The sequence below is a fragment of the Biomphalaria glabrata genome, chromosome 7 (assembly GCF_947242115.1).
Source record: "Biomphalaria glabrata chromosome 7, xgBioGlab47.1, whole genome shotgun sequence".
NCBI lineage: Eukaryota > Metazoa > Mollusca > Gastropoda > Planorbidae > Biomphalaria > Biomphalaria glabrata.
The window spans coordinates 15,589,057-15,606,409 of record NC_074717.1 but is presented as its reverse complement, the minus strand read 5'-3'; the positions used below and the strand labels follow the sequence as shown (position 1 = coordinate 15,606,409).

Sequence of the window (17,353 nt, the reverse complement as noted above, 5' to 3'; positions counted from 1 at the left end):
ATCACTGATGATGTCTTGAAGGAATGAATGCCTGCTAAATTTCTAGGAAGTTTATACCATAAATTTCTCTGAATCTTAGATGACCAAATAAACCATGATTTGATGAAATTTCTAAAGTGCTATTGGTGACAGATTGAAACTATTGCTGCATAACTGAAGATTGTTCCCAGAAAAATGTTAACTATTTAAGACACCTAGAGGTAATGCGAGGTACATCATAAAGTCAAGTGAAATTTTTTTAGAGATTTTTAAAATTGTAAATAATAGAATTTCTGCCAAAAATGTAATGCAAAAGGTCTTTTTGAATGATCAAGGACAGTCTATCACATGCCCGAAGGATATTGCTGATTGCCTTGCATCCTCATTGGCAGATAGATCAAATACTGCTCACAAAACTAGCATTTCATGACCTGTGGCAATGAGCTATCGGTCTCCATTGCCCACACGTTGCGACATTGCAGGTCAGTTTGAGGCCTACAATAACGATTGGTCTTGGTTAGTGTATTTACATACACAGATGTACTGGGGTATCTTGTGAATGGAGTCTTATCATATGAATCATTTCCATACTCAAGTTTTCAAATTTAGGATCATTATGGGAGAGCATTTTAAAAAGTGGTTAAGACTTATTGAAGGGTACTAATAAGTAGCTTCTTAAGAGCAGCATAGTAAAAAGCATTGCAAAAAAAACAACTTGACTAAAAATGCCTGTAACATCAAATAAAATTAAATGTTTGTTTTTTCTTAAGAGATGGAAGCAGCGATGAAGATCATCCAGGTCCAATTAAAGTAAGTGTTTCTGCCCTTTTGTAACCATAGAAAGCACCAAAATTATCACAGTAGAAAGCGAAATAGTAAAATATTAAACATCACAAAATTATATCTATAAACAAAATTGGCATAAAAAACTCTGGCAGCTCCTGAAGATGTAAATAATAAATGTATTCATTAAGTTCAATATAGTTATCAAAACATAGCAATACCTTTAAGTAATTCCATATGTAGATGAGTGGCATACACCGCTAGTCTACCTGTTAAGGGGGCTCCAGTTTGAAACCTAAAAGCTGAATTGTGTTTGCTGACTGTCTGAAGGCATTATGAACCATATCCTGAGCTCTCTATTTAACACTTTTTTTTCCTCTGATTTTTAACAAATTATTTGAACTTTCTTTATTTGTAACAAATTCTTGAACATAGCATCTTTGTCACTTTGTTTTAAATCAAGCTCAACTTTTTAAAACAATTTCTTTTTGTCACCTCTTATTCATATTTAAACATTAATGTGTTTAAAATACATTTTTATTTTCTCACCAATTACTTTGAAATTATAATACTTAAAATGTTTCTTTGAAGTTACTTATAACCTCATTTTTTTTTTCAAGTTTGTTTTTGGCTATTCTTACATGAATTTTAGTTTTAGAATACTGACTGTCTGTTCATTCGGGCTGGACTGTTGTTCGATTCTCTCAATGTTCCTGAGTTCATACACTGTCCGCTGCCATCCCCTGTCATTCTGTGAAGGATTGGGCTAGGATGTATATAATCTTCAACCCTGTAGGAACATCCAAAACTTGTGAAACATTTTACAAACAATTGTTTTAGCTTTGCGAATAGGTTTATTATCAAGTCAAACAGTTTTATGATTCCTCAGAAGCTAGTGTAAATATAGTCTAGAAACATGGCTCACATAACGCCGTCATCAATCTGAACTTTATTATGTTAAAAATTAATTCACTATTGAGCAAAATAAATTAGAACATTTAATTTCAATACACTTAGATACTTTGCTATTCCTTACTCTGCCATCAAGACATAAAAATTTGATCAAGCAGTGTCAGGAACCCAAATTCCCTGCTAAGACCTGAGACAAAGTATTGCCTCTGCCACCTATCGAGAGTGGCAGGACCAATGGGAGGCTGAGACTCACAACAAACTTAGACAGGTTGTGGCGGATGTCAGGTGGCGGCTCACATCTAAGGGTCTGACAAGGCGTGGTATTACGACCATATCCAGACTTAGGATTGGCCACACCTACATCACGCACTCTTTTGTACTGAAGAGAGAGGAGCCCCCACTTAGTAAGTACTGTGACTTTCGCTTCGCCGTGGAACATATCCTCATTGATTGCCTCAGATACCAGGATGTCAGGGAGAAATTTTTTAGAGCACACAACTTAAAAACACTATATGACAATGTCGACCCTGGGAAGGTACTGGGCTTTGTGTGGGAGGTGGGGTTGTCTACAAAGATCAGATTTATGAATTGTGAACATATAATATTTACATAAGATTTTTACCAAATTATTAAATTTTTACTACCTTTACTATTTTAACTGTGAATAGACCTTGTTTTTAATGGTTTAACTGTATGGAATTTAGCTCTTGTAAAGGAGAGATCCTTGAAGGATTACAGGCACGACATGGCCTAAATTGTGCCTATGTGCCAAAAACTCAAAACTCAAACTCATAAAAAATTTGTTTAACAGATGTAGAGTAACATATATATTTAGAATCTTTTCTCACCACAGATATCTCACAGTTACATATTGATCAATATTTATTTAGAGCACATTCTATATATTCTTCAAGCAATTTAAACTTTGATTTTAATTTTATATTTCACCAAATCCAACTTTGTCTCACATTTATTTGTGTCTAGTTTTCTTGTACTGATATTCATTTTAACATCTTCATTTCTTCTTGAGATATTATTACTCAAGCATTACACACTGGTTATGCCCATTGATTTGTTCCCAGGCTTTATACTGTTATTTTATAACTGGTACATCCTGCCCTTTGTTATTTTAGAACTTCCCATAAAGGGGGCACATTTGAACTATCCCCCTTAACATATTTTTAGCTCATGAATAATTATATATATTACATTGAAATTTATCGGCCTGTTCTCTTTCCTTCTGAGTTCTTGCTCTTTCTCTCTCTCTCTCTGGAACCTCCTATTTGTTTTTGTTTTTTCACCATGTAATCATAATGTTCTCTGACATAGACTTTTATTTATCCACTCTCCCACCCACAACACTAAAGTTTTACCTACGTATAATCTTTGAATTTTCTTCGGCTCCTCAATTTAGTATTTAATATGCTCTATTTTGGGGGAGGGGGGGTAAAAAATTGTCCATTTTTGTTTAAATGTATCATTCATTAGTTATTAAGAGTAAAATATTCGCTCATAGAGGAGGAATTGTCTTTTTTTTTTAATATTTTTTTTTTAATTTAACTTTTTAAAAATATTTTTAAAAAATTTAACTTGTTACTCTTTCTATTTATGACACGCCATTACACCCATTGATTTGTTCCCAGGTTTTATATTGATAATTATTGCCGAACACCCCTTTCTTTTTTTTTCTTAATTATCATCCTAACATACTTTTTTAGCCTGTGAATTAGTGTATGTGTTGCAATGAAATTTTACAGCCTGCTCTCTATTTCTTTTTCTTTTTGCTCTCCGGAACCCCCATTTTGTTTTCTTTTAACCTGTGAATTGTAATTTCTCAGACATTGACTTTTGACTTGATTTTGAAACTGACGCTCCATTATGCGCCCCTGACACATACACGCACTCATATGACTTTGGCTTCTCTATTCAATCTATATTATATTTCAACGGTGACCTTCCCTCCTCATTTTGGTTAGTTTTATTTAATGCAAGCAATGTATGGAAGTAGACACTGCATACATTCTTCATACCATCATTTTCAGGGATAGAGAAAAAAATGCATTTTCCAAAGGCCCAAATGAAATGCTACATTCATTTTCCTCTTTTTACATTTTGTTTTATTAATTGTAATTGTTTATCTCACCCCTTTTAAATGAAGTGAAGTGACAATAGATCTAGATTTTTTCAACTTTATTAAGATTTAGTTTTTTTTTTTTTTTTTTTGACAGTGTTACAAAGTACCATTACTTGTGCTCTCTCTTTCTCTAAAAAAAAAAAGACTAGATCTATCTTGATAATGCTATTAGGCTTGGTTTTGTGTTATATTTAGACAGCGTCTAAAAGGGAAGTAGAAATTACATATTAAAAATAAGTAGAGTTGCTGTGACGACATGTCGTAGCTCACTCAAGGTATCACTCAGGTCTAAGCATTTATTATTTTATTTTACCTATTTATCATTATATTATTATATCATTATACACCACCCCTTTTCAAGCACTGATGTCACATTTTACCTTTCCTTTTGACAAATACCACACTAAACTCTTGACAGGAGTAACCTCTCTTTGACCAATCTGGTTGAATATCCGACCAGGGCAAGCCCCTCCTCCTATTCACTGGACCAACATGGACGAATGATGGGCAGGACCTCACCCCACGCCAGGACCAATAAGTAACGCTTTCCCCTCTGATCCCCCCTCCTCTCTAGGGTGGCTTGTCAGCATCCTCTCCAGTCATAGCCTGCGGGTCAGACTTCCCTGATTGACTTGACTCGCGCTGACCATGGTCAAGACGTATTCTTCCTAGCTCTGGCCAAGCCCTGGTCATCTCCCCTTCACCTTCTCTGACCACCTGTGCGGGAAGACAAAGGGATGCCACGGACAAGCCTCTGAGTTTCCTGGTCCCCCAATTCACACCTTGACGCAATGCCTCTTGTGGAGAAACTTTCGTCTCAATTCAAACGGGGACTTTTCTCTGGATGGCGCCAGATTGTCTACATCACATTTTTGGCTTATCGCCCCATCACTCTTGCCCCATCCCCTCTTCAAACATTTATCTGGACAACCCTCATGTCCAAGACCATTTTTTCTCGATACCTGGTGTAGCCCGGGTACGCTATTCTGCCTCAACGTGGCACTCGGGTGGAAACGATCATTTGAGGAAGTAATTAGGCCAAATGAATAGCAAAACAAAACTCATGTGGGAGTGTTGAAGGGAATGTGAGAGCTTTCCCATTGCATGGTGCGGAGTTGAAAGAGAGCTTCCATGTCCCTGTTGACAATCCATGTGCCGTTCCTCAAGGGACCGTTACACGAATGGCGAGTCCTGTATGGTTAGCTTGGTATAACATAGGAAAATGGCGGAGGTTCCCGGTATACTCGGCCTTCAGCCATGCATTCTAGTCCATGCACCCTGAGTGCCAGATATATCGGAAATAGCAATGCTTTACATAGGCATTGACTTGGATCTCTTCCAGACAGAACGGTTGTTCAAACATGCCTAGAGCTTAAAGATCCTTCAGCTCAGCTCTTTAGACAATCAAACGACCTGGCGTGGGGTGGATCATTCTCCTGTCTCTGAGCTCTGCGCATTATTATTCCCTTTTCTGTTACTTTGGATTGGTGGTATGTAACTTAGTAAAGTGCTTGAGAACCACTTTACTTTATTGTGTCTATATTTATGCTTTTATTTACTGCATTTTTGTGTGTGTATATATATATATATGTGTGTATTCCTTATCAATAATGTAAGTAGATTTAATTTTATGTTCATAATTTATATTATGACATCTGTGGCAAAATATTCCACATCATCCCCTTTATGTAGACTAGAATGTTTTACTAATTCTTATCACATGTAGCTAGCTCTTTAGGTATTAGTAATTATCCCTCGTCACGAGCCTTTAACACAATACCATCTATTAATTCCTTGGCAGGGAATTATCATAACATTTATGTAGCACAATGTCATATTACCAAATATGTATTATATTTCATTCCTTTGTAAGGAATCCCTTAGTTATCTCTATGTATTCTATATTATCGGCCATGTTGGCCAAAATGTATTACTTTGGTGAAGGCATTTTTATTTTATTTTACTCTAGTTTGGAGACTTTGTCCCAACTATGTATACTTATGTTAAAGCATGGGCGAGCATCACTCATTGATCTTCCCTTCCTTTTTATCTTATTTATTTAAGCAATGTCTGTAATTGCTATTCACAGTGACTGGTGAACATTAGTTACATAATAATATTATTATTATTTTGTTATTCCCCTTTATGGGATTCCCCTCTTACCATTTGTTTATCTGCCCTGACGGGCTACAGTAGGCATTTGTTAGCTCCCTTAGCTATATTTAAATTGTTATGATTTATGGAACTAGCTTATAGTTTATTATTCTGAAGATGTCCTTCTCAGAAAGGCATCTACATTCCAATGGTGTCATTATAGCTAGCCAGCTTCTCCAGCTTTATATCTATAGGTGTTCTGCCCTGCTGATACCTCAGCCCTTGTCACCTGGTCAGCACCTTGTCAGCACATACTCGCTGTAGACCTGCTCGTCTTCTATCCTGAAGTCTAATCAACAACGCTTGCCATGACCCGTCAATGACTTTGCTGATCGTAGCCGCAGCTGATCCCTGCTCATACAGACAGTTGGACTGCCCACGGCCTGGACCCATTCCCCCAGCCCACCAGCAGACAGCTTCAGCAACAGCCACGCCGCCCACCAGCAGACAGCTTCAACACCAGCAACGCCGCCCACCAGCAGACAGCTTCAGCACCAGCCACGCCACCCACCAGCAGACAGCTTCAGCACCAGCCATGTTAGTCTCCTTAAGGCGGCACCAGACTCGGATAAAGCTAAGTGAATATGTCTAATGACACTTGAACCACTAAGCCCGTAACATCTTATGATGCTCTACCTATATATTAGGTTACATCCCAGTTCTATGTAAATTACCACTCAATCATTAACCTTCTATAATAATAATAAACCTGTATATAATCCTGTATTAATTGTGTTAGTTGCCTGCCTTTTAACTGTGCCTGTCAGTACCTTTGTGCAAGTGTGGATCCAAAACAAAAACCCCTAGACAGAGCTTGCAGTTTTTCGAGAGATGCGGTGGTCAGGTAGGTGGTCAGGTTGCGTACCGGGGTATCTGACAAAAAACGTTCTTAGTGAGCACCTAGGAGGTAAAAAGAACTTGTGTATGTACCTAAGTTTGAGAGATCTTGTGATAGATTTGTGGTATTTTTGCTAATATATAGTAGATGAGGCCATTTAAATATTGAAAATAAAATACAAAGGTTTAATAGAAAACTTCTGTTTTTTCTCAAATTTCTTTTAAAAACTTTGTATTGTCAAAGCCATGTCTTAGTGAACACCTAAGAGGTGAAAGGAACCAGTGTACAAAATTTCATGTGAATCTGTTTGCTAGTTTAAGAGATATCTTGATAGGCGCATACATAAATCAGTGAGTGGGGGTATTTGGTAAATAATAATTTTAAAATAGAAATTGTATCACCTTCCATCTCATAATTTGAGTTGGTGAAGATTTATCAACATTCATTCTCTTTGACAGCTGTTACAGGTTCTGCCAGGGTGTAGCACTGGGTGCTGCAAACTGCCTTAGGGTCTCCTGCTCTTAATTTTTCCTCAGGGTTGACTTTCGAAGCCTTTCCCATGGTTGGGTACAGCTGTAAGGCAGCAGAGGTTTGACTTCAGAGTTTTCCTTCTAGGTGGGTAGCCAGCCATAGCTACAAGCCCCTCATACCTGAAGCTTACTGGTTTAGGCGCCAGTTACTCGCCTTTGCCTCTTCTCCTGTTAGTGAGAATAGTTCTGCCAGAGTTGGGCAGGTTGTCTGAGGCTATTTGAGACGCACGCCATTAGGAAGCATTTTATAGGTAGTGGATTGCTTGCATCCACTACCACTTCCGGCATTGACAACCTTGCGGAATATAATAATAATGGGATGTTATTACATAATTATCACCTTCAACAACTCCACAATGCCACTATTGAAGCCAGAAACACAGTAGAAAATAACCCTTGTATAGAAAATAACATAAATCTAAAAGCAGCTAACGCAGTTTTCAGGAAAAATTACCTTTCCGCCATGAGGAAAAGTTGGCATGAAAAAACAGAACAACTAAACGTAGATAGAGATGGCCACAAACTCTGGCGTATAGCCAAATGTCTCAACCAGGAAGAAAACAGAACAACTCCTATAGTAATAGAAAAGGACAACAAACCCCTGAAAGGCCAAGAAGCAGCAAATGAATTCATTAAGTTTTTCCAAAGCGTAGGACAAATACAAATCAATGAAAGTAGAAATAAAGATGTAAACTCAGAAATCCAAGATAAAATTAAAGAAAACAATCCAGCTTACTCCTTGGGAATGACCACTAATCTAAAAATGAAGGAACTAGATGAATCCCTAAAAGTCCTCAAACCAAAACAAGCCCCGGGCCCAGACAAAATATCAAATGACTTGCTTCTTCACTTGGGTCCTCAAACCAAAAGAAAACTGCTACAAATATTCAATGCTAGCTGGAAATCTGGCAGAATTCCAAACATCTGGAAAAAAGCCATTATGATCCCTATACTAAAGCACGGCAAACCAAGAAATAAATTGGATAGCTACCGTCCCATCAGCCTCACTAGCTGTACTTGCCAACTGATGGAAAGAGTGATAAATAGAAGGCTGACATGGATCGTTGAGTCAAATAACCTACTCACTGAAGCCCAGGCTGGCTTTAGAAATGGCAGATCAACAGAAGATCAAATTGCCTTCATCACACAAGAAATAGAAGACGGCTTTCAAGAAAAGAAACCAACAACAATTGTTTGGGTTGACTTAGAAAAAGCATTTGACAAAGTCTGGGAACAAGGTCTCTTGCTCAAGCTAATCCAGCATCACATATCCCACAGAATGTACAACTGGATAAAGGAATACCTAAATAATAGAAAAGCCTTAGTTTGCATGCAAGGACAAAGAAGCCACACAGTGGGTATAAAAAATGGCGTCCCCCAAGGAGGAGTCCTATCCCCAACACTTTTCCTAATATTCATAAACGATCTAAATCAAAACCTACCAAGAAAAGTTAAAAGCAGCATGTATGCAGATGACCTTGCCTTAATTAGCACAGAAGAATATGTAGGAACATCGAAATTTCGATTCCAAGATGCTCTTGATAAACTCATAATTGGTCCAAAGACTGGGGCATGTCCATCAACACAAAAAAGACAACATATACCATATTCTCACTGTCAACAAAACAACAAACAATAAAATTAACATTAGATAAGGAAGCTTTAGAAAAAAATGACAGCCCTACTTATCTTGGAGTCACCTATGACCCGAGACTAACCTGGAAAAACCAAATAGATAAAACACAGAGTAAAGGCATCCAGAGACTATCCCTCTTGAAAAAATTAGCTGGCACAGATTGAGGAGCTAATCACAACATCCTGAAAAAGACCTATACCAGTTATGTAAGACCTGTACTAGAATATGGTGCCACAGCATGGGGCTCAGCAGCCCAAACCAACCTAAGAAAAATAGACAAGGTTCAAAATATTGGTCTAAGGATAATGACAGGAGCAATCAAAACAACACCCATAAGAGCTATGGAGGAAACCGCTGCCCTGATCTCTCTGGATGAAAGAAGAGAAATAAAAATCCTTTCCCAATTTACTAAATTGGAAACCTTGGAGAGGCACCCACTCAGAACAAAAATCCACAAAACTGGCACAAAAAAACGTCTCAAAAGGACCAATTTCATACAGGAATCTCTAAACCTAAAAAAGAAACACCAACTTGAAAAAAATTACTCTGGAATCCTCGATACACTATAATGAATCTCCACCCTGGGACGAAAGCCCTCGTCCTACTATAAGGGACCATATTGAAAACATAAAAAGAAAATCTGATTACAGACCAACAGAGCTCAAGGAAATAGTGAACTGTTTTCTACATAGCAATTACCCTAGCAATCAGTGGATCAGAGTTTACACGGATGGCTCATCCCATAAAGCCACCACAAATGGAGGAGCTGGAATACTTATCGAATGGCCAGATGGAGGAAAACTAGAAAAGTCCATTGCAACTGGAGAGCTCTCTGACAGTCACAGAGCAGAAAGGGAAGCACTAGCACTAGCTGCTACCATGCTAGCAAATCATCCAAGTTCCCCTCACAGTCAGATTGTCTTTCTAACAGACGCGAAAACAACCCTCCAAAGCTTGCAAAACTCTGATTCCCCTTATATTAAAAACCTCAGAACAGCACTTACAAAGCTCAACAACAACAGCAAAAAAACTTATTCAATGGATACCAGCTCACATACAACTAGCAGGAAATGAGAAGGCTGACAGACTCGCCAAGAGTGGGAGAACAAACTCACAAGTAAACTCTGCACTCTATCCAGAAGAAATGAAGAAATTAATTGTAGATAAAATAAATGAGAAATGGACGAGCTCTCATCCAAATCACAAGAAAGATGACGCTTACTATAAGCTATCCCGACAAGACCAACGTCTAATCTTTCGACTCAGGACCGGACAAAACAGAATGCGACAACACATGTTCCGGAAGCTCAAAATTGGAACCAGTGAAATCTGCCCATGTGAAGTATCACCAGAAAATGCCGACCACGTCCTCCAAAACTGCTCTCTCTCTCTACCAAGAGGCCCGTATACTTAACCAGGGCAGAGTACCAAAGGACTGGAAAGAAGCTAATGTCACCCCCCTATTTAAAAAAAGGAGAAAAATCTGACCCAGGAAACTACAGACCAGTATCACTTACCAGCATCACATGTAAAATCCTAGAACACATAATATGTAGCAACATCATAAACCTGTTAGACAAACATAATGTCCTCACACCATACCAACATGGCTTTAGGAAATATAGATCATGTGAAACACAACTAATAGGACTAATTGATGATTTTTCAAAAGGTTTAGATAATAGTGAACAAATAGATGCTATCTTACTAGATTTTTCTAAGGCTTTTGACAAAGTTCACCACCATAGTTTGCTTAAAAAATTAAAATATTTCGGCATTAATGGTCCACTGCATCAGTGGATTAAAGATTTTCTGATAGGGAGAGAACAAACTGTAATAATAAATGGCTCTAAATCAACACCGATAACAGTAAACTCAGGTGTACCTCACGGAACAGTCTTGGGTCCACTACTATTTTTAATTTACATAAATGATTTACCAAATTGCATTAGTTCAGGAACAAAAGTCAGATTATTTGCAGACGATTGCATAATATATAGAACAATAAAAACAACACAAGACACAGATATTTTACAAAGAGAATTAAATGAATTACAGAAATGGGAATCAAATTGGAGCATGTCTTTCCACCCAGAAAAATGTCAGTTGTTAAGAGTAACAAAAAAACTAAAACAAATTAATTCCACTTATCTTATTCATGGCAAACCAGTAACACAGACTAAAAACGCAAAATACCTAGGTGTTATAATAAATGAAAAACTATCATGGAATCCACATATTGATGAAACTACAAAAAAATCAAACAAAGCATTAGGATTTATTAAAAGAAATTTCTATAAATCAAATTAGAACATAAAACTAAAATGTTATTTAACCTTGGTTAGGCCAAAAATAGAATATGCATCCTCCGTTTGGGACCCCTCAACTCAAGAAAACATTAAGAAACTGGAACAGACACAATATAGAGCAGTGAGATTCATAACAAACGAATATTCACATTTGACTAGAGTAACACCTTTAGTAAAATCACTAAATTTAGAAAGCCTCCAGGACAGAAGGCTCAAAAGTAAAGTAGCAATCATACATAAAACACTGAACCATAATCTTCAAATACAAAAACAAAATTTAATAAAATACTCTGAAAGACACAAAGATAAAGGCACATTCCTCGTCCCATATGCTAGGACAAATTTGTACAAATACTCCTTCTTCCCTAGTGCTATTAGAGCATGGAATGGGTTGCCTGAGCTAGCCAGGAAAACCAGTGACTTGTCAGAATTTAAGTCATTGGTTAATATGCATGACTAAATGCATGACGCGTAGGACGTAATCATCTTCTTTTTTGAAGTAACGTCTGTATTATATAAGATAAGATAGGTATAAGACATTGGGCCCAAATCACCCCAATAGAAAGAAAACTATATGGAGAGCTCCCTGATTTGGAAACCACTGCGCAGTTCATCTCATGTATTGGTCTAGTCATATGAACACTCCAACATAACAATGAGAACGATGAAGAAGAAGAATTACATAATTAAACAAAAATTATTTTTAAAAAGCAACAACTAAGTTTGCATACAATTAAATTTTTATTAATGTATGTACTGGTATGGAAAACTAAGCTACATTTCACTTCAAAATAGCCATTATGTCTTAAAACTCCTGCTCTGGTCCCATTAATAATTCCTTCACTCTCTTCTAATTGAAGTCTACAACTGGTCCCTTTCTGACTCACTTATTGGTTAAACTTTCTTTTTTTTTTTTTTTTTGCAATGGGGTTGCTTGGCTTCCAAACCTGGGATCTTGGGTACGATTCTTGGAGAAGACTGGTATTTTGAATTTCTGGATTTTTAGGGCTCCCCTAAGTCCACCCAACTCTAATTGGTACCTTAGTTGAGGAAAGTAAAGGCAATTGGTCGTTGTGCTGGCTACATGACGCCCTGCTCATTAACCGTTGGCCAAAGAAACAGATGACCTTAACATCATCTGCCCTATAGATTGCAAGGTCTGAATGGTATCTTTACCCCCTCCTTCAATCATGTGATGGTTCCGCCCTAATTTGTTTTCCTTTTTTTCTACCTTGTTTCCAACCAAATGAGCTTCACAGAATATTTACCCCCCCCCCCCCTCCTGTCAATTCACAATTATTTGAATTTTAGTTTTAGACCTTTACTTGGATAATCATAAGCTTTGAAAAGGACCTTTTTTTAAAGTGAAATAGTTGAGTTGTTCTTAACTTTATCGGCTAATAGCTTCTACTAATGCAATACCAGATCAATTTATAACATGATTCCCTAAATCTTCCTGTTCCTAACCTGCCCTTTCAGCTACTTGTACACATTTTAAAATAAATATAACAATCTAAGTCATGTGTGGAATCCTTAATGCTAAGGATGTTGGGTTGTTGGCTTACATGAGAAATTTCTGAGGGACTGGAATATGCACTGGTATGGCTTGAACGGAAAGTTGCATTGTACGTCTAAGCCAGCTTGTTAAAGAATAGATTGCTTTTTTAGATGTTTATGGATAAACTATTCTGTTTAGTTTTTCCCTGCCTATAAGATCCCCTTCTTATTTATTCACTTGCAATAAAAAGGCCTGCATTTTGACATACTTTTTAGTCCATGAATTCTACTGTCTGTTAGGTTGAATTGGAAAGACTCTCTCTCCTTCTTTCTCACTGGAACCCTTTTGTGTGTGTGTGTGTGTTTTTTAAACCCAAAGCACCATAATGCTTTCCGACATAGCGACCTGCATTATAACACCCCCTCTCACCCCCACCCCTGCTAACATACTTTTGGCCAGTGAATTCTAGTATCTTTTTTCTGTCCCGCCCACACCAAAAAAGTTAGTTCTACATATAATCTCTGACTTTTTCTTTGGCTTCTCAATATCATAATATTTAATTTAATATATTCTATCTCCTTTTTCTTTGACACCCTGTGCATCATAAGTCTCTGCAGATTGACTTTTGACTCTTGAATTTTGATTTAAGCTTTTCTCCTCCCTTGAAACAGTTATATCGCAATTTAGCCCACTATTTAAACATGACATTTTTTTTATTTCTTTAGTTATAGATCAAATCTTTACATTGGGCCTTTATCTAGAGTTGCACTCTATTCACACTTAAACTCCATTAAAGCTCATGGAGATCAAATAGACCCACCACTATGGACTGTAATAATTAAACAAAATATCCTCCCCTAAACAAACACACCCAGACACTTTTATATGCCTTCATTTTCAGTGTGACAAAACCTCTATTACGTTTTTGTGGTCTGTTTGTCCCATTTAGATCACAAAAACTAGAGAAGAGATGGATAATCCAATTTCTTATTTTACATCTTCTTGGGCAACAGCTACTACTATCCTGAATGAGCAGAAATATTTGTATTTTTTTTTTCAAAATTGCTTATGTAGATAGAAGCAACATAGGAAATTTTTCCTATACATCTCTGAAATGACCGGTTTGTGTAGATTATACAATGTGATTGCATATATTTTGGTTGAGATTTTGTTGTTACAATATTGTATAATTTTCTCTCAAAATAATGTCTGATCACTCAAACAACATCATAATTTAAAGTATAAAATCAAGCAGATATATTTTTTAAATAAATACAAAACATTTATTCTAGCACTTGGAATCACTATAATGATAAACACACTTCATAAATAAACAACGCAATTTACTTTCAATACATTTACAACAGTCTCTCAAGATCAAAACAGTTAATGCTTCTCTTTAGTCTTTCCCTTTTTGGAACTATCTAAGCTATTTTTAACCTCTTAATTTCGTCTTAGTTTTTAACTATCTAGCAAACAATTTTCAACTACGACCTTGCTACACAATTACACTAGTGACAAATAAACACTGGGATTTTTTATTTCATGATCTCTATCTAGGGCGCTCTAAAGTTAACTGACAATAGTTAGCTAAAAGTAAAGGTGGTTGGTCATTGTGCTCGCTAGCCATAAAAACTAAAACAAATTAATTCCACTTATCTTATTCATGGTAAACCAGTAACACAGACTAAAAACGCAAAATACCTAGGTGTTATAATAAATGAAAAACTTTCATGGAATCCACATATTGATGAAACAATAAAAAAATTCAACAAATCATTAGGGTTTATTAGAAGAAATTTCTATAAATCAAATAAGAACATAAAACTAAAATGTTATTTAACCTTGGTTAGGCCAATAATAGAATATGCATCCTCTGTTTGGGGACCCCTCAACTTAAGAAAACATTAAGAAACTGGAACAAACACAAAATAGAGCAGTGAGATTCATAGCAAACGAATATTCACATTTGACTAGAGTAACACCTTTAGTAAAATCACTAAATTTAGAATAGAAGACTTAAAAGTAAAGTAGCAATTATACATAAATTACTGAACCATAATCTTCAAATACAAAAACAAAATTTAATAAAATACTCAGAAAGACACAAAGATAAAGGCACATTCCTCGTTCCCTAGGCTAGGACAAATTTGTACAAAAGCTCCTTCTTCCCTAGCGCTATTAGAGCATGGAATGGGTTGCCTAAGCCAGCCAGGAAAACCAGTGACTTGAAAAATTAAATTAGAATCCTGTGTCACGTAGGACGTAATCATCTTCTTTTTTGAAGTAACGTCTGTATAAAATAAGATATGTCTAGTCACTTTAGACTTCAGTTTAGAATAGGAATCAGACGCTTCTACTTGATATAAAGAAAGTGTTTGACTCACATCCTAGACACCTATGTTGAGTATATAACTTCACCGTTACCTTCACCTATCCCTTAGTCTGTTGAATAGTTGGGGCCCCACTCATGATCTTTTGACTATCTTTCTCCATTTCTCTCTGGCTTTTGCCTTGAATAGGATCTGTCTTCTTTTTTTTTTTTTCATCAAATTTCATGTTTTAGTTACTTATTTTGTATCCGTAAATGACAGACTCATTCACCCTGGCAAGCAGGCTTCTTGAATAGGTCTTCTGAGGCAATCCAAGGTTTAACATCTGATTTTCTTGAGCCTCCAGATATGTATAATATACACAGACCTATACAGATGCAGTGGAGTGATCCTTTGTCATCTCGTTCATTGTGGGCAAACATGCCGCAAGGTATTAGTATGAATGTTTTTATATCTTAAGCTCAAGTCTTTTCTTTTAATTCATTATGACCTAAAGTTACTATATAATCTTTGTGATAAAATTATCAGGATTCTTATAACAACATCAATTGTATTTATTTAAAGGTTTGTTAAAAACTTAGTCAACTTTAGAAATAAAAAGAATTATCTGGTATTAGTGCTAAATAGTTCTATTTTTATATATAATATTTTTGAAAATATAAATTACTTATTATGCAAATACTGCTTCCTCAGATACGACTAAAAATAAAACCTCTCAAAGCATGCAAGGTTTTGGTGGAGTTGAATAACACTAGTATATTTAGTGATGGACAGATATTTTATAAAAATGTCTCCACTGATCGATAAGAAAAAAATGTCTTCTTTTTTTTAAATTTATTATGAAAAATATGATTTGCTTTTTTCATGAGACTTTTTTGGAACATCAGTTTTTAGTTCGTTTTAATTTAATGTTACTTCCAGCCACAAATTGAGCTATATTGAACCTATGGGCCATTTATTAACTACAAACTTAAGCCTATTACAGGTTACACTTATCTGAAATTTAATTCTAGTTTTACTCTATTACAAAAGCCAAAATTTTCTTTGTGTATATATTCAAAATACTGTTTGTTTTTAAATTTATATTTGACAAGAAAATTGATACCAAATGCAATGAGTGAGTGAATTAAAAGAAACAGGAAGATTTACTTGTTTAAAAATGTCTGCATTTAGAAATTTTCTTGTAACATTTACAAAATGTTACTTTTGAAGAAAATTGTGTTACTTTTCTTTCAATAAAACCTAAAAAAAAAAAAAAAAAAAGCTTCATCTCCTGCTCACATCTAGCACATGTGCATTAAAACTCTATTGTGATGGAGTGTCACAATAATTAATTTATTGTATCTATTGAAATCCTTGAATTTTTTAAAATGTTGTGATAAGAATTTTTTAAAATGTTGTGATAAATTATTTATTCTATTGTTATTTGTCTATTTTTTTATATTAATTAATTCTCTATTTTTAAAAAAAATATATGTATAGTAAAACATCCATATTTTCAAAATATATTTTAACAGCTTTAAAATAAACTATCTGATGTACATTGGACTGAGCATGACTGAACAAGTGAAAACCATTTCCTTGAACTATTTGAAAACCTTGTTATAGTTACTGTCATTTGAACAATAAATTCATAGTGGATTTGCATGTACAATCTAGGACAGTATATATATGTTAGGCATGTCCTTTAGGCCCCATGCGTTCTTTAGAATGACTAGACCTGCTTTAGGCAAAGTGTGAAATGCTCATTGAATTGTCTCATTATTAACTGACTAGTTTCACCTATTTTGATTGATAAGTGAAAACTGTACTGACTTCTTATACCAACTAGCTTGACTTGTTTAAACTGCTCTGGTTGGTCTTTTCTGATTAGTTCAATATTTATTTATTAGTTAAACTTATAACTATAAGTTTGGCCAGTTTCACTATTGAATCTTATGATATTTTTAATCAGGTATTCTGACTTTGATTAAATTCCTTTATTCTACTGTGATGTCTACTTGTGTGTTGTGTGTGAGTTTTCCTTTTAGATCATTAACTTACAATTATTACTTTTAGTATCCTGTGATACATTTTTTTTAGATTTTTTTTTAAAACTAATAAATTAATTATAGTTCTATGCATTTGTTTGTATTGAATATCGACACAACATTTACACACTAGTGGACATTGATTTTCTGTTTCATTCTAAATTAATTTTTTTTAAGAGCTATTAAAAACTAAATATGTAGGCCTACACCTGTATTT

The 17,353-nt window shown here is 35.5% G+C and overlaps 1 protein-coding gene across 8 annotated transcripts in view; it reads left to right on the top strand.

Annotated features, from left to right (window-relative positions):
* LOC106070740 (uncharacterized) overlaps positions 1-17,353 on the top strand; it is a 71,190-nt gene that overhangs the window by 36,439 nt on the left and 17,398 nt on the right. For 4 of the 8 annotated variants that reach the window (XM_056034287.1, XM_056034288.1, XM_056034290.1 and 1 more), the window contains exons 7-9: positions 750-789; positions 15,368-15,536; positions 15,800-16,369. In XM_056034287.1, coding sequence (XP_055890262.1) covers positions 750-789; positions 15,368-15,536; positions 15,800-15,855 — 265 coding nt within the window. In that variant the 3' untranslated portion in view covers positions 15,856-16,369. Of the gene's footprint in view, positions 1-749; positions 790-6,142; positions 6,689-15,367; positions 15,537-15,799; positions 16,370-17,353 lie in introns of those variants that run through there. The other 4 variants (XM_056034292.1, XM_056034293.1, XM_056034291.1 and 1 more) reach the window with 4 other exon arrangements.